Source organism: Amphiprion ocellaris, chromosome 11, assembly GCF_022539595.1.
Source record: "Amphiprion ocellaris isolate individual 3 ecotype Okinawa chromosome 11, ASM2253959v1, whole genome shotgun sequence".
Lineage (NCBI taxonomy): Eukaryota > Metazoa > Chordata > Actinopteri > Pomacentridae > Amphiprion > Amphiprion ocellaris.
The window spans coordinates 28,605,355-28,627,975 of record NC_072776.1 but is presented as its reverse complement, the minus strand read 5'-3'; the positions used below and the strand labels follow the sequence as shown (position 1 = coordinate 28,627,975).

Here is a 22,621-nt window from a genome sequence, read left to right as displayed (position 1 = left end):
TACCTCTTTGACGAAGTTGCGCATCTCCATGTAAGCCGGCAATAAAGTACATCATATTGTAAATCTCAAGCAGATAGTCTCACCTGAGCATCCCTCTGTGCTCCTCATGCCAGGTCTGTATTCTGTCCTCCCACTGCTCCTTTGTCAGCTTGTGTTGCTCCAGAACTCTATAGGACACACAGAACAAAACGTAAATGAATACAGGATAAGAATTCTTAAAATGAATGAACAATATCATACTAATGTCTGTTTCACAGAAGCTACAGCAATCTGCTGAACCAGGCTGTTACAGATTTAACTCTTAGTACCACGCCAGCAATATTCTGCCAATAGCATCATCATGCAGTTCTGTGATGAGGAAACATTTAAAATAGATGACACTATTTGCAATGTTAGATGCTGGCTACAGCTCAGGACGTAATGCAGGTTGTTCCCTCTGAAACCCAAAAACCCACCATTTGAAAAGCAAGTCATCTTTACAAAAATAGCCAGAAACTGTAAAAACAGTTCTCAACTTTCTAATGGTTCTCAAACTACTCATCTATGATGCGTTGTGTTGTTCCAATGCAAAAATTGGAACATTAATCCACGTCTAAGTTTACATTTGTGAAATTTAATCGCAATCACCTTGTTCTATGTTTCCTTTAAAAAAAAACACCCATAATATACCATTTCCACAAGATGCTATTAAAAAAAACAAAACAAATTTTTGTATTCCTCTTTAAGTACAGATGATAAGTGCAGCTTTTCATTGACATTATTGATCTATTATAAAATTTTTGATTATATCTGACTGATGTGCTGCACTGTAGTGTTAAAAGCCAAACAAAACACTTTAAGACCACTCTGTTTGTTTTCTGTGTAAACAAAGGAAACGATTTGTATATATTTAGGCACTTTGCAGATTTTTCAAAATAAAAGCCCCAATGAGCAATTGACAGGCTTTTAGTTTTATGTAGTATTTGTACAGAAAATTCAGAGTTATAGTAACATCAATGAAATAAATATGAAAGTAGCTGTGTGTTATTTAAACATCAGTCATCTTTTTCCTTGAATTGCCTGCACCTGTGGGAACCTGGCAAAATGCTGAACATGTTTTTTTTCGATTTTTTGTAAAATAAATAAAGAAATAGTGGTTTATGATTTATGGCATTATAACTGTGTCATACTGCGAAAAAAAGCATTTTGTTTTCTTTCTCCTTCTCCTTAGTTGTGCTGTTTCCACAGAGATGCAAAACTTTTCAAACCATGTATTTAGCACAATTCTGTCTGGAAAATAAACAAAATCTAAGCTTAAAATCGCAATATTTTATCAAAATGGCTATGTGTCATTTAAAAATGCGCCCAAAAAGCTTATTTTTTAAAACTGGAACCAGTGATAAACCAAAAATTTTGCAATCTTTGGTGCACCAGAGAAGCCGTGGCTGAATCAACTGGGCTGAACGGCAGGCTGTGTTTACATACAACAAATCCTACTTGTGTTATTTTCTCTCCCTTTTTAAAGAATGATGGCATCATAACCATATCATACAATACATCAGAGTTCTCTCCACTTCTAGTCATGGTTGTGCTGTTTCCATAGAGGTGCAGGACTTTATATTGCAGTAAAAAATGAGCATACAATGTGGAAAAATGTGACAGGAGCGAAAAACGCCCAGAAAGTGTTCAGGGTTCAGAGGGTTAGTCTCAGCTTGATGACAAGGCCAGGGTTTGAACACAACTAAGAGGCTCTAGAATCAGTTATTACCGTGCGTTCTCATGAGCACAGTTCATAATAGAGTATATATGTGTCTACTTTACCTCTGTGGCAGCAGCCGGTCGGACGCCAGGTATCCAGGTTTGTGAGTGTCTTTGTTGTAATCGCCGTAATTGGCCTGGACGGCGTAGGAGGCGAGCAGCACGGCCGTCTCTGGAGGACAGTAGTTCTCATCATTCAGAATGTCCTCCTTCACCTGCAGAGTGAACACACTCAATCAGAAAGAGATTCTGAGAAGAAACTCAGGGTCTCTCTCTCATCATTTCTTGGGTGAATAAATATTATTCCCGTGAAACCTGGTGCAAACCGTAAGAAAGTCTTTGTTGAGCAGCTTCCAGGATAAATGACATCATTCAGTAATCAAGCTAACATCTGTATTTCCTTGGTTTGCTCCACACATTACTGTAACAGCAGCTTGTGGTCAGATCAACACACATCTATATCTGCAAGCCATTTTCAGTTGACCTTTGAAGTGAGTTTGAAGATTTGTGACCATTTCTGTCTATAACTCGCAAAAATTTGGATTAAAAGTATGAAGAATTAAGATACCAGCTTTCTTAACAGCTATCAAATTCTCATCTTAAAGGATAATTTAGTTTTTTTCAGATTGTAATTTCTAAATTACTAAATGTAAATACTGTATTCTGTTATTTATTTACCTATTCTGCTAAATTCATGTAGTCACTTTGAGCAGTCTTAGCACCTCGTGTACATTATTCATTGTCAATACGATAATTTACGTCACTCTTAAATCAGCATATTCCATTTTTAATTTTTTTAATTGAATTTTATTTCTCCTGTTTAAACTACCAAATGACTGCTACTAATATTGTGCAGTTGTTGGTACCGTTAAGTATCCAACTGCTCTAGTTTTTTTTAATTTGAATTTAAATTGAAATGGTGTATTTAAGTAACGTCTACTCCATAAGGCAGATGTGAAGAAGAGGAATGAGTGTATCCTAAATATTCAAAGATTCATTATTTGCCTGATAGAGGCCCAGTAATAAAGCATTAGACTGTGTCTGTTTGAATCTACTTAGTGTATTTCCTGTTACTGTGGCGTTTATGGTTCTATGGGTCACGCTAACTTGATTTTAAGGATACAAGGCGTCACATAAAAACAGCAAGCCAACAGGGGCAACAAGTGTGTGCTCGCTGCACATTTCCCAAAAAAATATTTTTCCAGGCATACTTTGTTTTTGAGTCTGACCCACAATAAACACAGATAGAGACTGTTTGTCTTGGCCTTTTTGCTAACCGCATTAGCGAACCTCCTGCTGGGACAACTAACTGGTTGACCTAATCACCTCGTATTAGGTCAGCTGGTGGAACAGCCAATGAAAGCTGACCTTTCCGTCCAGCCGGTGTCTGTGAAGCACCATCTTCACGACAGCTAATCTGCAGATACATTTGCTCTCATCACACAGCAGGGATTCCTTTCTTTCATGGATGATTTTCCAAGTATGGCATCAGCAAGTTCCCACTTTTTTTGCAGCAAACATTGTCAACCTTAGCTGGATTAGCGAGCAGTGAGCACAGGAACACCTCCAGGGGTGCATTATAAAGAAATATTAAACGTTTATTGAGGTATATTGAGCCTAAATCAAGAGTTGTATTGTCATGAAGGAGGCTCTATTTTATTTTGCTGGATCACCATGGTAACAGATGCTGCACAGATAACCTGCTGGCTGTAAGAAGCATCTTCCTGATGATTCTCTTACATGATGAACTGTTTTCTACCAGTGCAGCCTCTCTGGTATCATTTGCAGCAACCATGCTGCTTTACAGCTCTCCTCATATAACAACCTGTTTGTCTTGACTGAAGTAGACAATTGGTCCATTTTGTGCACAGAAAAAGCCAATTGATGTGTTAAACATCCCCTTCTGGAGAAGAAAAACATGTTTAACATAGAAATTTGAAAACTACCATTGCAATACTCATCATCTTTTAGGTTTTATCAAGCCAGTTTACACAAATAAAGCCTGACTATGTCAAACTTGCTCCTCCTGCATCATTTGTGTCACATCTGTGTACTTCGGGTGGAATCAATAGTCAACCATGAAGCTGAAAAGACTTGTGAGGATCCTAATAATGATCCATGAGCTAATCAGCCATTGCATTTAGCTGTTGAGTCACACTGACATGTGCAGGATAATTAGCTGAGGCAGGAAATACCCCTAGATGGATGCAGTTACAAAAATTATGAATGTAAAAATCATGTTTTTTGGAAAGCTTTGGTGCTTTTTGACCCATTACAAGTGGTTTGTCTGCTCATTTCTTCAATCTCTACAAGTAAATATGAATCATAGAGCCACAATATTGACATTAATGGGAATCATGCCAATTTTTAAAAAGCTGGAATTATTCTCTAAGACCAGAAATGCTCCTTCCTCACTCATTTCCATGCATGACCACCTCATGTTGCATCATTTTGGTTAACCCTATGATCTAAATAACTCTATGCCCCATTCAGCACCTGCAGGAAGAAGAGTTTCTGTGTAATCTCCTGGATGAGCTCCTCAGAAACATCCTCTGGAAAGAACTTTGCTCTGAACTTGAACTGCAGAAGACTGTCCTTCTTCACATCCTGCTGCGTCACCTGAAGGAAACAACAGCCAACAATTCATACTTTGCTCTCCACCCTCACAGTAAACATGCGATATCTCTTGTGGAAATGAAACTGTGTGTTCATTGAAAATAAGATTAAAGAGTTAATTCTGTAAACATTTGCTAAAGTTGCTTCCAGGAACTTTGGAATTAAGCGTTCAGTAAACAGAATGCTAAAGTAAGACGATACATGGAAGTTTGTCTTCAGGGGCTTTATAGCAGATAAACCACAGAAGGATTAGTGTTTACTGTTTACAGTATGTCTTTTAGAAGCGGGAATTAGTTTATATGCACAAACGATTAAAAGGAACAAATTAAAGACATGGCAAGTGGCAGATTTAAAGTGTATAAAATGGTTGTATTTGAGGTTTCTTACCTTTTTATTGAGTTTGAGCCACGTCACGTAGCCTTTACTGTCTGTGTACTGCAGGCCGAAGAACCAGATCTCTCTCAGACCGACTGTCTTCACCACCTGAAACCACAAAATGTTTTTATTTTCATGTTTGGATACTCCAAATGTCCCCAAAACCTGCACTGGATAGTGATTCATGATAAAGTGATATGGGTTTTTTCAGAGCCGACGCGGTTGCTGATTATTGATGATCAAGAAAGGCCAACAAATGAAACGATTCATTAAATGTGATGTGATAGCAGAGAACCTGTCATTCTGAACTACACTTCTTCATTAATAAGGGTGACTATAACTGAATATGCAAAGTAGAAATAGGAGTGATTAAATTAGGACGCTTTCCTCTGTTTACGTGGGATCGACTGAGATTGATCAGTTTTCTGTTCTCCATTTTCTTATCTTTCACTGTTCTATCACTTTCATTTCCCACTCAGGTCCAGATCTTAAAACATTATTAATTATTGTTTTCCAGACTCTGTTTCAGGTTCATCTGTGGCTGCCTTCTAGCTTAGCTGCTAGCCGTTAGCATAGCTTTAGCCACTGTGAGAGCTTTCCTGGTTTGTGCTTGTTCTTCATTCAGTTTTTGTAGTTTCGTTTTGAGAGACATTTCTGAGACCACAGAGTGACGACAGATAGAGAGAAGAGGCTGCATCTGACCTGAAGTAGAGCATTTATTTTATCGATAACCGGCCAATAAGAATACAGATAATCCAAAAAAAAATTAAAAAATAAATAAATAAAGCCAAATATTGGCCACGATAATCAGTCAGGTCGAAAATCTGTCCATCCCTAGTAGTGATTCAAGATTTGATATTTGAGTTTGCATGGCAACATTTGCCCTGGGCTAATTTCTAACATCCCTTTTACTGAAAACAGTTGTTAAATTGATGTATTTTGTTTGTATTTTCAATCAGCATCTCTTTTTCAGGCTTTAAATACAAGTGAAATTGACATATATGGAGCCGTCTTTTGTGCATAAATCAAAAATCCTGTCCAGGGAAACCACAATTCAGTAGTTTTCAAAACACATACTGAGATAAAAGCTGTGCATCATCTCCCTGACAGCAAATATTGATCATTAAAGTGAGTTTTCCTCTCTTCTGCCATCCCTTTTCTCCCTTGATTTGAAGCTTCCACTTCCCTCGCTGCCCTCCTGAACACACTTACATGGTTGCAATTCACATTAACAAACTGCCGTCCCATTTCCAGGAGGAGAGAGAGTCCCAGAGGGGATGTGGACACTCAGTCGGATGCTAATGTGATTTACACAGTCAATAGGACGCTACTCCTACCATGTAATTAACTCAGGAAGACACGCTCAATAGACAAATCAAATACTCATGTGTGTCAAATAGTCACACGCATTAATAAAATATAAAACCGCCCAGAAACACGAATCCAAAACGCACTGTAGCAATGGAACTGTGCAATCGATTACATTTGCAAACACACACTCCCACACACAGCGGGCCTCCTGTGGGACGGAGCATCGAGCAGACAGCTATTTAAACGCAGAGAGCTCAGCATGCAGGGCTTTTTTTTTTAAAGCAGGAAAGCCTCAGAATGTGGATAAATAATTTGAGGATGAAAGAGAAGGAATGCTGAGAGGAACAGAGGAAAGACATAAAAGAGGAGATAAAAATCAAGCTGACTGGACGGCTCCTTACTTTCATATTTGCAAAAGTGTGTGATTATTGGCATCAAAGTGTCCAGAGGGAGGCTCACGTGTTGGTGTAAGTTTAACTAAAAAGCTTTCATATCTCGCCGTTGCCTTTCATCATTCTGTGTGTTTGAGGCTGCTTATGGATGTTTATATTTAGCTCTGCAGCCTCTTTATCAATGGACGCCTCTATTCATTCAGGTAAATCTGGACCGTTTCACATCAAACAGCTTGCAGCACCAGCTGTTTTTTATACATTATAACAAAGCTCAACATTAACTTCTGGACACGTCACATGTTCTGGACTGTATATATCCTCAGCACACTGCAGATACGTGATCTCAGGGAGACTACAGACGATGTGCTGATCAAAGAAATGTTGAAGTTTATCACTTTTTGAAACGTATACAGAAGGGCTCGACAAAAATAGAGATTTTTAGTAATTAACGAGACGATCACCAATGTGTAGAAGCGATTTATGTTTGTAGTAAAAATTTAAATCTTGGTGGTAAAACGGAGAGTAACACAAAAACCTGCAGAAAAACTTGATTTTCTTAATTCAGTTTTAAATATGTTTAATTATAAGACACATTTATCCTCCAGTGCTGATTGGCTATTCCTTGTTATATGTAACCAATCAGACATCCCTGTAGGCAGGATATTGCTTGAGATGGAGACCAGTGATACAGTTTAAAACAATTTCATTTGTTGGGAACTGATAACAAGTAATAACAATACTGATGACCTAAAAAAAATGTTGAATATTAGATCTGATAACTGGTCTGTGTTAGGGGGGTATCCAGGTGAGGAGCCAAATACAGATACTAATGGATGGGAGGCAGGTTGTGGAAGAAGAAATTTTATTCAAACAAAAACTACTTGTGAAGCAAAAAACAAAATGGCTAGAGAAGTCAGGGAACATACAAAGTTTAAAACTTAAAAACTAATCCAGCGAGAAAGAAAAACAGTAAAAAAGGCATGGCGTCAAACTGAAGCAAGAAATAAAGAAACACAACAGGTTCAAGAAACTAAATGCACAGAATATAAACAGGACAAACTGACAAAAGCTGGGTTAAAACTAGGGTTGGGACTTTAACACGTTAATTTTGATTAATTAATTACAGCGCAAATAACTCGTTAAAAATAATAACGCAATTAGTTGCACCCTCCTCAGTTCCCTCATTTCTGGCACACCGGTAACTCTGATGAACACTCCAGCCCAGTAGGTGGCGGTAATGAACCTAAAGTCTGTTTGTAGCCATGAAGAAGAAGCACAGGAAGTACTGAGTGAAGTCAGGCACTGGTGAACAGAGAAGGAAGATGAGATTGAGCTTGTTAGACACAAAGTTTCCTTTTAAAAATCTTCCCGATGGCAGCTTGGATAAAAGCCTGGTTGTGTGCAAATTGTACAACAAAGAGTTTTCTGATCACTGCATCACTTCAAGCTGACGGTATCACCTCAATGTAAAACATGTTGCTGTTAGCACCAGAGCTAACGTTAGCTACAAGTCATGCTAACGGCTAACGATGTAGCCATCCCATAATAGACCACTTTTCTAGACAGTGCTTCAGTTTACAGAAAGTCTTAAAATGTTGAATAAAATCGCTATAAAAGCACTTAGATTTGCAGTAATCTGTGAATGTAGCAGACATGAAAAATGCAGATAAATAGAAATGAAATATTTTTGTGGTTTGAGTTTTTACTCCATTGAGGCTCTGCCTCCTTGGAGGAGGAATAACCTAAACAACAAAAATATATCATAAACTTTTTGTTCATTAAAAAAATTACATAAATAAAAATTGATATTCCTATAAAAAGAACCATCAAAATTCCACCATTTATCAGACCCAGAAAAGATGAAAACTGAATGAATCTCTGGATTTTCAACTTTCTGAAGCTCCTTGAACTACTTATGCTGATTTTATGTGCCATACAGTGGAAAAAACAACTAAATTCAGGCTTTAAGTCATCAAAATCACTTTTTTGTATGTGTCCCATTTCCTTTTTTTAAATAAATTTTAAATTATAAACACGTATATGTCTATTCATTGATTCAACTGTCAACCACAATTTTATTTGAATTGAAAAACTTTACTTATTGTGTCAAATATTGCTATTTGACAAAACTGCAATTAATTGCGATTAATTAATTGCAAAGCCTGTAATTAATTAGATGAATTTTTTTAATCGTGTCCCACCACTAGTTAAAATGCTAGATTTTATATACAGAGAACTAACTGGGAAGATGAGACACAGGTGAAACTAAGGTTGGAAACTAAAGAGAAGGGAAACAGAGACAATGGGAGGAAGTAAGACACAGAAGTAAGAGGATCTTTGCAGAATAAAACAGGAAACAGAGGTACAACAAATCAACAGACTATGACAACCTGTTGATGGTTATTGTCATGTTGAGCAGCAACAAACCTCCACTGAATCGATCTTTGTGTTTTCAAACTAAGAATGGTCTTGATTTTCTCTGCATCTAATTTGAGTTGATAGACAATATAAAATTTCACAGCATCATCCTTCACTAGACGCATCACGACTTCCACAAGATGGTGAACGATTATCTAATTGCGATTTGCAGTGTAATGGGTCATTTCAGAAGCTAAGTCATCATTGGGCTGATAGTAGTTCCCAACATAATGTTTGTTTTGTGTTCAACAATGTGTTGCACATTTAAAAAACTGGATCCTACATTTTTTTTTGCCATATTTGCTTAATAAATAACATTAACATAAAATCTCCATTTCGGGGCGATGAAGTACACTGGAAAGAAATGTTTTTTGTTTGTGTTTTTACAGTTTATGGTAACCTTAATTTTTTGAACAATGTACAGTTATTTTACAGATTTTTCCAGTTTTGTTAAATAAAATATAATAACTAGTAAAATGAAGGAAAATGCTAACTTTAAATGATAACTGTAAATAAAAATAGCATTTTTACAAATAGCAATTCATTCTCTTAGGTTCGACCACAAAATTACACAACTTTTTTTTACTGAATTTAATAGCAAAAATTTAATTACTTTATAGTTATCTGCTGTTAATTGAAAAAAAAAATTTAGGACTGAAAAACGGTTTAAAAAAAAAAAAAAATTAAAACTGCCTTAACATCCAACACTTATATTTTAATAAATGGCAATTCAGTCTTCTACAGTGTCTGATTGAAAATTTACACTATTTTCTGCATTTAAATCTGCTGAAAATATAATTATTTTACAGACATCCGGTATTATTTCCTGTTTTTTTTAAAATGCAAGTCTCAATAGGAAAATTCACAAGTAGATAAAAAGCACAGGCAACTATCCATGCAGCAGCAGTTTGTGCACACATCACCGGGCATCTGACAGTTGGTTGCTATGACGATGCATCGGCACAGCAAGCTGAAGCTGTCAAATTTTGGTGAGTCAGCTGCAGTGTGCGTGTGTGTGTGTGTGTGTGTGTGTGTGTGTGTGTATGTGTGTGTGTGTGTGTGTGTGTGTGTGTGTGTGTGTGTGCATGTGCGTGTGTGTGTGTGTTTGTGTGTGTGTGTGTGTGTGTGTGCGTGTGTGCTTCATAGATAGGGAAGCAAGTAACGGAAGACCAGTGACAATGTGTGAGTGTCAGGGAAAGATGGCTGTGAGACGCTGAGCTAATGTGTGTGTTACTGACTGAATGTGTGTGTTATTGAGGGAATATATGTGTTACTGACTGAATGTGTGTGTGCCAGGACTAGTGATACAGCCAAGATACAGCATTCTAACTCTAATCAATCGGCAGCAGAACCAGGTTTCCTTTAATGGTGAGAAAAGATGTTCACAAAACAAGCAAATATCTTGGCACAGTTTTAAAGAATTAACAGCATCATTTCAATCTGGGAAAATTATTCTCACTGTCCTCATTTCTTTGACAGCTCTGACTGTTTAAATGTACCTGCACACATGTTGTTGTTCTGCTGTTCTATATATCATCTTTGTTTTTCCATCATTCAATCTCCATTTGGCTCTTTGGCAAGAAAATTATTATTGTTGTCCTGATTATACAACACCTCAAGTTGGAGCTGAGAAAGAAAATCTAGACCTGAGGTGAAGAAGAGGTCAGCACATGTCCCTGGTGTAGAATAACATGGGTGTGTTTGTGTGTGAGAAGGTGTGAGAAAGAGAAAATAACCGAGTCTTTACACTGTGAGCTGATGGGAAAGCAGCAGTCGAGTATGAGAGGGATCAACTTGGGTCTTATTCCAGTACAATATTCACGAAGAAACACACACAGCTGCTTGTTAGGAATGTGGAAAGTTACTGTCCCTCTGTACATACCAATTTCTATACCTATATATTATATTAGCTGAATTTTAAGCCAGTCAGGAGAATGAAAAAATATCTTTTGCATCACCAAATAATTATTAAGTAAAGACTGTGGGCATCGCTGGCACAAATATATTAATAAAACTAGTAGTAAGACTCGATAGCATTGCTGGCACAGTGGTGCTTTAAGACTAATTGCATGTTTTCTTGTGTCTGCAAGCGTTCTTAAATTTCATCATCCACCCAAATTCATGAGGGTCCAAGTGGATGTGCAGCCCAAAATGTGCAACCAACAACAACCAACATAGCAAGCACCAGTAAAACAAGAAACCAAGCTGTACCTAAAATGAACAATTGTTATGAGGAGAGGCTGTACGAGGAGATTTTACATCATCTACGACTTTAAAATAAATCATTACAGGAGCTGCGATGGAAATTGATGTAGTTGCTACAGGACTTTGGAGGAGCTTTAAATGATGCATACTTTCTATCAACGGTGCCCAAACACACAGCAGAAGTTCTAATTTCTCCAGATATCTTGTGCTAATCACGCCTTAGTGATAATCACACTGAGACGGTGCTACAGTTAAATCTGTAACTAACTACTTTATCCGGTGAGAAAGCAAAGTCACAGGCAGCGTTTTTTCTATGTTCGATATGGAAAGCAATGCAACCGTCCAGGTAGCATAACAACATGCACCTATTGTACTATAAATGGGACCACTTTCAAAGTCCATTTTGGTCATGTGGAAGCTATGAATTGGCCTTTGAGCAATAATTAAACTCTCAAAATGTGCACACAGACACCTGCTGTGGACCATGGACACATAGTTATTGTTGTACTGCTTTCTAGTGTCTACTACTACTATATTCTAGTGTGTTTGAAATCTGCAAGAAGGACTTTGTTTCATACATGTACAGTAGGTCATATCTACATATTCTGTGCTTGCAAACAACTGCATTTGTGCATTAGTTGTGCCACATGAACCCTAGTAGACCCTTGCAAATTCACAGATAACAAAACTATATCGTTGGCTTTAAGGTTAATGTCTCAATATATGATTGTGGATTGCTCTGAAATATTAAAATGTGACACTAAATTTTCATAACTATCTGCAGCAGGAAGACAAATACACAAAACTACTACTGGAATGTCAGAATATATTGCAGACAGATGTATTAATACCTGAATTCAGCCTCAAAAACTATGTAAGCAAATCAAACTCATCAGTCTTAGAATTTTAAAAGCTGTTACATTTCTAACTTTGAATTTTGTTCCATTGAAATTATGTACGTGAATTTTTTAATATCTGAACTTAGCACATCAAAGTTTTAAGAGCTAATAATTACTCTTGTTTTTCAAAGCGTACAAATTCAGAGTCAAAATTTCAGGTGCAATAACGCGAAGCATGAAAATTCAAGGTGCTCAAATTCGACAGGTGAAATTCACTGTTCAAAATTTGCCATCAGAAAATTCGCTGTTCACATCTGGGGACTTAAAAAAAAATCAATCCTGGCCTAAATCGAACCAACGCCCAGCCAATCAAATTACGCTCCTCTGGTCGTGTGACGCCAACGATTGAAGACACGGGACCGCAGTCGGCCATGACAATCAACGCTAACGGCGGTGCTTTGGTGAGTGGAATAACTCTTTATTTGCCTTCTATGCCGTTTGTTTTTCTGAGTCAATAACTGTTAATGCATGATTTGTTCCTTAAGAACAGGATTTGCGGAGCTTTTATCAACGTGCTTTTGGTTACAGGTTAGCTAGCATGGCTAAAGTTGTGCAAGCGTTATACCAAAGTTTATTGTACTAACCGAGTACAGAGGCATTGAACATGAGTTTTTCTTAAGGTTTGACTGAACAAAAACAGTAATAAGGCCACACTGTTGAGTAACAAGCTGTTTTACTTTTCCCAAAACGATTTTTGAAGCCAATAAAAGGCCTGATCTGATGAGTCTGATTTGCTTCCATCAAAAACTACCCTTTGATTTGACCTCACCCTGCAAACCACAAAAGCAGAAAACAAAGAAACATCTCTTGCATTCTGCCTTCCTTCTTCTATATCTCCACAACCCCAACAACCCTTTACGCTCTGACATGAAACAACCCTGAAAGCTGCCCTTTTGCTTCCCAGACAATCTGCACATACACACACTATCCACCCATCCACTGTCTGCTAAAAACTCCCCGTTTAGACAAAGACAGCTTTGAAGTCGGAAAAGAGCCGGTACCAACCCAAACCCAGCAAAGCATCACTTTAAGTTCTGGTTTTCATTCATCTCATTGAGGTGAAACACAACGTGATTCTTCCAGTAGCTCACATCATTCATAAAAGGTCAATTAGGATTCTGAATCCTGAATCGCGTCAAGCAAAAGATAGATTTTTGACCCTTTCCAGCTGCTGTAGTGACATTGGTCTTCACAATGTGGGATTATGGTTCTTATAATTACCACGATAAATGTGTGTGTTTGTGTTTCTTACCTGGTCAAAGAGCTGTTTTCCCATCGTGCTGGGCAGGATGGAAAACTCCAGCTCGGCATGCATGGTGGTGACGCGCACATTGAGCTGCAAAACACAAATAAACAAGCATTATTAGCACACACAATGACATAATCAGGTTTTAAAATTAGAAACTTGACACGAGTGATGCTTGGTTAAGTTCATGGTTCCAAATGCAGCCCATGACTGACTCATCTCTCAGGTTTCACTGTAAAATACATCCTGAACACCCTGGATACTGAACATTTCACACATTCCTTGACTTCCCATGATGGGGAAAAGAAAATTTTAAAGCATGACAGAAATGTAAAGACCAGGCAGAAAGCTGTGAGAACAAAAGACATTGTTGTACAGCAACATGCTAGCAACTCTGAGACCATATTACTTGCTAAACTAAGTTACTTTAGCAGGTAGATTTTCAAAATCTTCTTAATTAGCATAAAAAAAATGGCAATACCTTTCCTGAACTACTGTAAAAATAAAATATTTGATTATAACGATTGCTGCTATACAGAAATCCAGGGAATTACCAAAGTTTTCAAGGTTCATCATCTGGGTACCTTTAATATCTATACAAAACTGTATGTTGGATGTCTGCTCTGGTGTCTCTTATTTGTTTCGTTATCGTCATTCTTCTTCGGTGCATTACAGATTCCAGTTTTATCCTGAAAGGGTTCACACATACCAACAAGGGTCAGAATAACTCTGAGCTTTCTGGATTATAATTTGGGATCAAAGACATCAACTCGTTTTACGACAGCGCTGTCAGAGTGTAAGATGAATACTTGAAGAAAATACTAAAACATAAAATCAGATCTGTGTGGTTAAGAGGTTTGCTGCTTCAAACACACGTATATGATGTTCCACAGCTGGGTAACCTGATGACACGATAAGATACAGTAATTGTGATTGGGGGCGGTGTCTAAACCAAGATCACAGAGTTTAAATGGGAGCGACCGGATGAGATTTGGGCCAGAAGTGAGTTGTCAAAAGTTTCTGAGAGGTCTCTGCATAGAATACAGTAATTTAAACAAGTATTTATAGTTAGGGATGCACAACTATGACCACAACAAAAATCTGGATTATTTCTATGAATAATAATGTCACAATTATTCACAGATTTGAGAAACTAGATATTGTTCACTTTCACATTTAAACAGAGCACACTGCTTTCACTTCCACTTTGTGCTAAAAACCTGCTGATGTACAAAATTTTCCAACAAAATCTGTCTCTTCTCTGCAAAGCAAAACAGAAATAAAACTTATTGAGCAAAATTAAATCAAGACACAAGTCAGAAGCACTCTTTTAGCGATTAGCTCTTCACCTTATGCTCCTGACTTTTGATTTTAATTGTGTCCATCTGCTCTCTGTTGCCTTTTAATCTTCTACTTATACTGCAGCTGCAACATCCAGGATTTTTTTTTTTTTTTGCACAAGCTGCCACTGCAGAGATTCATGCACAGCAGGATGACAGCTCCTCAAAAGTGAAGCCAGAACCGTTAAATCTCTCCCTAGTGGATTGCGGTTAGTTTAGGAAGCACTTAGTTTGATAGTTTTTATGAGCGGAGCGCTCATTTGAAACATTAATATCGCACTCTATCATATTTCATTCTATCGCGGGAAGCTAGAATCGGAATTGAGATTAAAATTCAATCAACTGTGCAGCCCCTTGTAATAGACAAGAAAAGAATAAGAAAAATGTGTAAACTAAATGCTATAACTGCATCTTAAGTGTAACAAAAAACAACATGTACAGAGGCAATGGAGTGGCCAGGAGGGACAATTGTAAAATTTCTTTTAGCAGACACTTTTATCCAAAGCGACCTTCATGTGAGGGTAGATACAACACAAGCAAGGATCTAGTCAGGAGAAAACAACCTGGATAAGTGCCGTCAAACACGTTCAAGTGTGATAATAGGACCTAAGATGATGTAAGAGTGCTGAAGAAAGTATAAAACTAAAAAAATTAAAAAGAATGTGAATAAGCAGAGCTGCAGTGACCCTCTGCTGTCTGCTGCTGGGACAGTCTGTGCTAGCCGAGTGTGTTTGTCCTCCAATCAGACTTCTATAAATAATTTTCACACATAGTGAACACTCACTCTGTATTACAGTCATTCATTCTGCCAGTAAACTGCAAAGAAGAAGCTGCTTTCACTTTACTGTAATGAAGGAAGATCATCAGGTAGATTCCACTCAGTAATACCTGTCGCTGTTTTCTCATCACTATCAGTAACTGGTGAGTCTCAGTGGCTTTCAGACTTAGATTATTAATAGTAATATGTACCATCAAGCACACTGTGGTTGTACTTTGGTTCCTGTATATGTGTATTAAATACAAACTCTATTGAAGATATGAGACAGAAACAACGTCATGACCTCAGCAGGGCAGGATCATGAAGAAAATGACTTCTGCTACAAGAAGCGTTTCTACTGGTTCACAAGCATCTGTACTTCAGGGTGCAGCAGTGGAAGTTTGTGCCAAAAAACCACAAAAATTTGAAGAACGTGTTATTTCCTCTTTGGCGAACTGAATGATGAAGGATGTTTTAAACAAGTGAAGTGGAGGTTTGTCAAATAAAATAAGGATGACCCCAAAACAAGTGATTACATGTGTGATTTTCATGTTTTCATTCACACCTTTTTACATCTCCTCTCCAAACTTTTGTCGGTTAAGATCCCGATAATTTTCCTACATTATATATATATAAAGTGTTGCTACTGCGTTTCTTTATTACATAACTGTGTTTTTGGTGACATGAATGCTCTATAAACAAGCCCTCCTTAGGCGGTGCAGGATATTTTTGTGCCCTTTGATTTTAACTTGTGCAAAAACAACCTAAATTCAAATACAGCCGCAGAATTTTGCATTATTCATGATGAAGAAATAAATACGAGTTTTAATGCCACTGGGAAGGCAGCAGCGACAAGAACAAGAAATCAGCTGCAAGAGAAAAGACAGATTATATGGCATCAGGTGCAACTTCTAGAGGGAAAAATGAGAAACTTTTTTCAGTGCTGTTGCCACATTAACACTTCAGCAATTTAAACAATGTCACACAGCAACAGGTTTTCACTGACTAATGAAATATGTGTGTAAGCATGCGTTTAATGTTACAGCATGAAGTCATGAGACCATCAGCCTGCAGAGCGAGTGGAAACCAAACAATTGTCCTACGGTAATCCTCTCCGGGTCCACTGTTGAACTCTCATAAACACACACTGTACATAAAAACACACTCACACACTTCCCTCTGTGTGTGTCTGATCGGCTCCCATTGATGCTGTAATACATTAGACTGTTCTGCGGTGTTCTGTGCTGCAGTAAGCAAACTCTTCTCTGCAGCAGAACCAGCTGGTAATGTCCTCGAGTAACCCCGACCGAGAGCGAGAGATGCAGTGCGAGAGAGGAAAAACAGAGGAGATGAAATACAGGTAACAACGGTACAGTAAAAACTTGTTGCCAGCCTTAGGGAGAAAACTGCTGCATCAGTAGTGAGTGTGTTTGTGTGTTTGGAGTCTATCTTTGTGAGGACTAGTTTCAGTTTTAGATCACTGAATTGAGAGCATTTTGGTAAAATGAGGATCTTTTAGTTGGTTCTCACTTGTTCACCGCCCTTTCAATGCCGTCCGAGTGTTTAGACTTGGTTTTTCACCATGAAGGCTCCTTTTCCTCGCACAAGTGTATCGACTGCACATGTGCAAGAAAAACAACCGATACCGAAACCAAATGCTCGATATGAGAGGAGACTGTTCGAGGAGATCCTCCGCCATCCACACAAGGGATCGACAAGTATGGGCTGTTTTGGGTCGATATTTGGAACTGTTATAACAGTTTTCCCATCAGCACTGGTCTAAATGGAGGAGTTTCACCATTCAGCATGCTGAAGTCCATCCTGATATCCCTCCATAAACTGCCTGCATGTTAGGAATCGACCGATATCGGTTTTCCAGGGATGATACCATTGCCAATTACTGGTGATCAAGAGGGCCTAAAACTGATTTTCGGAACCTATACACATTAAATCTAATACTCTAATAGCACGTGATAGCAGAGAACCTGTCATCCATAACTAGACTTCTACATTAATAAGGGCGACTATAACTGAATATGCAAAATACAAATGGGGTGATTAAATTAGGACATTCTCCTCTGTTTATGTGACTAGGAACCATCAGTTTGTCTCCTGCTGTTCTCTATTTTCTTAGTCTTTCACTGTTCTATCACTTTCATTTCCCACTAAGGTCCAGATCTTAAAGGTTTATTAATTGTTGTTTTCCAGACGCTGTTTCAGGTTAATCTATGGCTGGCTTCAAACTTAGCTGCTAACAGTTAGCATAGCACTAGCCACTGTGAAAGAAGCTAATTTCCTAGTTTGTGGTAACAGTTTGTATTTCTTGTTCAGGAAGAGGCTGCGTCGGACAAAGTCTGAAGTAGCACATTTAATTCGTCAATAATTGATCAATAAAAACACAGAAATTGGAAAAATGCCACATCTTGGCCGTGATAATCAACCAGGCCAATAATCCGTTCATCCCGAATCGACACCTTCATAATTCATCGTCAAATGGGTTGGAATTGAAGTAGCTTTCCATCAAGCTCTGAACTCTCCAGATATCCCATGTTACGTCAGTGAAACAGGCCAATCTATAAGTAGCTGCTGTATCCTCTGAAAAGTGCCCATTGTGCCTTTCTGTGTTCGATATGAGGGCCCTCAGCCATCTGCATGGACTGACGTGGTCCTATTGTTATATGTTGTATGAGTTAGGGAGCGTGTTGACTTATCAGTCTGCACACACGGACATGAAAAGCATGAACTGGCTATGAGGATTTGGGGTTGGACACTCAGCAGGCTGAACGAAGATTGGAGGTAGACGCCTGTCAACTGATGCAGCTTTTTCTTCACTTTCTGCTATCTACTTGCTAACATTTTCAGAACGCCCTTCACGAAAATAAACAACGATCTCAAAGGCAGCAACCTACAACACAGAAAATTTGAAGTTTTGCAGAGGATTTGGATCATGCAGCAAGGCAGCTCTGCTAGATTTTAGTCTAATTTAACCATTTTAATGAAAGTGTTCAGCTCCCTGCATGCAAACGTGTCACCAAAACCATTCCTCCTGTTGCTATTTCTAGGGGGACACCACTGCTGCATCCTGGACTTAGCACTGCCCAATAAGGTTCTGATTGATTTAAAGAAAGACAAACAAGCAAGACTGTTTCCCCTAGAGTGGAATGATAATGAGGTGCAGCCCATGCAAGATTAGGCCCTTGGTTTCGATTGTAAGTGGCCTCACTAAACACATCATGTGGCTGCAGCAACACCACTCTTCCAGTATAATCAATAAAAGAAGCTACACCAAGCATGTGTGTAAATGATGAGTATCCACAGTGTAGATCTGTGCTGCAAATGTATGAAACATTTTTACTGCAAATAAATATATCGGTGCTGAATATCAGTTATTGGCCACATTGATTATCTGTATGACCTGAAAAAAACATATTTTCCCCCAGTGTGTAAGTGTGTGCATGTGTGCGAGACAAAGACAGACAGATAAAGCCTACAGGGACTTGAGGGCATCAATCATAAGAAAGCAGCAGACAGAAAACACAGGACTCAGACAGCTCAACTGACCTGAAAATACACAAAGACTTCACTTACACACAAACATTCTGCAGACAAAAGCACATCCTCTCTACCCCCAACAAAGCCCAACAATGTCCCACATACAGACTGACTTTTACAACATCTTGCAGGCAAACAAACAGCCACACTTTTTTTTGCAACAATCTAAAGAAATCCTTTACTTTAGATTGTTTAATAAAGCCATGCAACTGCAGTAGTAGAGGCATCCTCCGAATGTATATTGTAAAAAGAAAATGTGTTTTAAAAAATGGTAATTTGGCAGCAATGGGCCAGAAAAAATATGTGAACAAATGATGAGATACTGTTAATGTTTAAAAACTGTATAAACAGTGAAAATAACAGCAAATATCTATAAAATAATGTTTTTTTAGCTGATTTAAATACAACAAAACAATGATCTTATGGCCGCATAGTGTAAAAGAATGAATTACTATGTGCTTTTTAAAAAATCCTTAATACACATAATTTTTCTTTCAAAAAAATGGCAATATCTGTAAAATACTGATAATTTTGCTGATTTAAATACGGTTTTTAAAAAAGTGTTCATGTTACTTACAGTTTTTAATATTGGTTTTATAGTGATTATGTGTAATTTAACAAAATGGAGACAATCTGTAGAATAAGTGTGAATTATAAAAAAAAAAAAACAGTGAAAAACATTCCTTTTTATACTAGTAATCTGAAATTTAACAAAATGGGGACAATCTGTAGAATAAAAGTACAATATCTTTAAAAATTAGTTCAAAACTGTCAAAAATATTCCTTTTTTACGGTGGTGAGACTCAATGTCACTTTAACATAATTTTTCATACCGTTGGTCAGTGTGTGTGTAATTTTACTAAAGAAAATCAAATGTCCAATTTGAAAAAGAAATGGTTTGTTTAGTATAAAGATTTGGTTTTAAGTCTGCATTTGTTCCAGATGAAGGAGGAACAGTGTTTGTACAGTAGATGTTGGGAAAGTATGGGAACAAAGCCATATGGTTGTGTGTGTGTGTGTGTGTGTGTGTGTGTGTGTATGTATGTGTGTAACCCTTTTCACAAAGCACACTTGTTAGCTTTTCCAGCTATCAAGTCTCCAAATCTCCAAAATTACAGCATCTATCAGAGTCAGAAACTGTAAAAACAGAAAATATTATCTTATTTTTGATGTTAAGACAATCCTGGAACAAATTATGTGCAAGGTACAATTCTATCTGGAAAATTAACCAAAACTAAGCTTAAAATTGGAACATTTCATCAAAATTTCTTTATGCTGCAGGTCAAAAAATTTGCCAAATATAAAGCATTTGTTTTAACTAGAACCAGTAAAAAAAAAAAAAGAAAAACACCAGCTTGGGGTTCAGAGGTTTCATATTAAAGTAACAGAGTGAGTGTGGCTGCTGGAGAGGAAAGGCAGTTACAGAAAAAGAGAAACATGTCTTCTTGCTGATAGCTACAAAAACGTTATCAGATAAAGGAGGCGGCTTCAGCCTGTTCACAGACCACCATGCATTCAGTTACTACTGACTGATGGCTCGGCTAAAATCCATTTTGGTCACGTGTCAGGGACATATTCAAAATCTTTTTCATGAAAAACTTGCAGTGCAAACAAACACGCAATAATTTAGATGAGTTATAATGATTTTTTGCAGCCTCTACTTATGCTTTTTATACTACTTTCATCCCCACCACAGACAGCAGAAACACATCAGATACACCATGCTGCTATATGGAGCCTGGCACATCCAGGGCAAACTGTGTTTCTAATTAAGGGGAAAGATCCACACCGAGTAATAATTTTTCCTTCAAGCCTCCACAGACTGAAATCTAAAATATTTATTGTACAATGACAGTAGATGGTGATGGAGTTCGGGCCAAATAGTTTTCTGACATCTTGAACGTCCTGTTCAACAACGTGATTAGCAAAGATAATGAACGCAGTCACTTATATAACTTAATTCCATGAATATATAATGAATGCAGTTAGTTTTTCACTTCAGTTCATGATTGTTACAGCTACATCTCAAAAATATTGTTGGAAAACAAGTTTAGAGGCTTGTACACATCTATTCCTCCAACGGTGACTACTACCAGCACATGGCCTGTTACACTAATGCTACAAATTTATTAGCACCTACTGCAGAGACAGAGTCAATGAGCACCGTTCATCATTATGCAAACCATCAACGCCTGTGACTCATTCAGTCACCACCAACTGCAGCACTATGCAGAGCTTCATTCAGGCCTCTGAGCAGAAGTGTGGTGGACAGACTTCAAATTAGCTTTATGTCACTGGTGTGATGAGAAACAGACTGTTATCATTCTATACATTAAATCACACAGCAGAAAAGAAGATTTTACTACTAAATTCCACAAGCTTTTTTAATAAATACCCTCATTCCAGTCTAATAACTAAATAGTTTCTCACACGTTTTATTAAACAGCCTTTTAGTCTTGTTAGTGTGATGAACCACTGAAAATGCAATAATTACTGAAGAGGTGAGTATTTCTGTTGTATTAGTTCATGAAATATGGTTTCAGCATCAGCGTTGTGATGTGCAAAAGTTGCAGGGAGTATAAGGTAAAACTAAGGCAAAATTAACTAAAATGCATTGCGCTGTATTGGTTTTTTTTTGTTTTTTTTTTTTTTTTGGTGCTATGCGCAAAAAAAGTTCCATTTTCCATGACTAATTTACAAGAGAATCTGATTTAAAGTTTCTTGGATACATGTTTTTTTTGACACGCAGGCTCCACATAGGCACATAAAAATGAGCAAAGAAGGAAAATTTGGTTGCAAAAAGTAATGCAACATCAGTTGTAAGGAAAGATTTCAGGAACTGAAAAGATGATGTTGACTAATAACAGGTGCTCTGTCTGCAGGGTCACCACTGTGCTTTCTTAGCGCTACAAAGCTCTTTATAGTAAGTGCAAAGCAAAATCTGAATATTATCCAAACCAATATGAATAAATAAAGTCGTTAAACATAAAATAAAACATCCACTGTACATAAATACTGTAGGAGTTTGGACAGGGAGCCTGTTAAAGTGCACTGTACATTGGATAAGATATTATATTACACCTCAAAGTGAATAGAAATGCAAAATGAAAGATGTTGTAGAATAGTCTGCTTCCTACATACTGCAGAGTGATGCCACTGGTGGTACAGGCAACACAGTATGAGTTCATAGTAGTACATGTTGGTTTATAACAGAGATGTCCAACATACGGCCCGTGGGCCATAACCAGCCAGCCGGACGGCTTAATCCGGCCCGCGGGTTGACTTTGCATAGTACAAAAATTACAGAGAAGACATTAACTGTAAATTGTAGATTTGTAAAACTGTAAATTTTAAATAGTTTTGCAACCGTAACAAGTTGTTTTGATCATAAAGTAAAATACTACATCGTTCAGTTCCGGACACCTGTGACTAAAAGTTTTGTGCCTTTGTAGACACTCTGTGATGTGTGTAAATGATAAATTGAGGCATAATGTTGAAATTTAACCAGTTTTTCAGAAGAAATTTCATGAAGGAAAGGGAATGGCTGTCTCACCACGACGTGTACAAGCCTGGCACTTTTGCAGTCTTGGATTGCTCACATTTAGTGCAGTCATATGTGAGGGATCTGGGCCTTGGGGCTGAAGGGAGGGCTGGGGTGGGATGGGATTGGGTGGGCGGGGCATGGGAGAGGCGGGACAACTTCAAATATTGTAACCGAAATACTGCTGCAGCAGTTCTAAATTTTGCATTCTCCTACCTGCAATGTGTGCGGC

At 37.8% G+C, this 22,621-nt stretch overlaps 1 protein-coding gene across 2 annotated transcripts in view; it reads right to left on the bottom strand.

Moving 5' to 3' along the window:
* LOC111571685 (radixin-like) overlaps positions 1-22,621 on the bottom strand; it is a 64,434-nt gene that overhangs the window by 15,639 nt on the left and 26,174 nt on the right. For both annotated transcript variants that reach the window (XM_055015086.1, XM_055015087.1), the window contains exons 3-7: positions 13,206-13,289; positions 4,741-4,836; positions 4,234-4,356; positions 1,801-1,952; positions 84-167 (exon numbers count right to left, since the gene is read on the bottom strand). In XM_055015086.1, the coding sequence (XP_054871061.1) occupies positions 84-167; positions 1,801-1,952; positions 4,234-4,356; positions 4,741-4,836; positions 13,206-13,289 (539 nt within the window). The remainder of the gene's footprint in view (positions 1-83; positions 168-1,800; positions 1,953-4,233; positions 4,357-4,740; positions 4,837-13,205; positions 13,290-22,621) is intronic.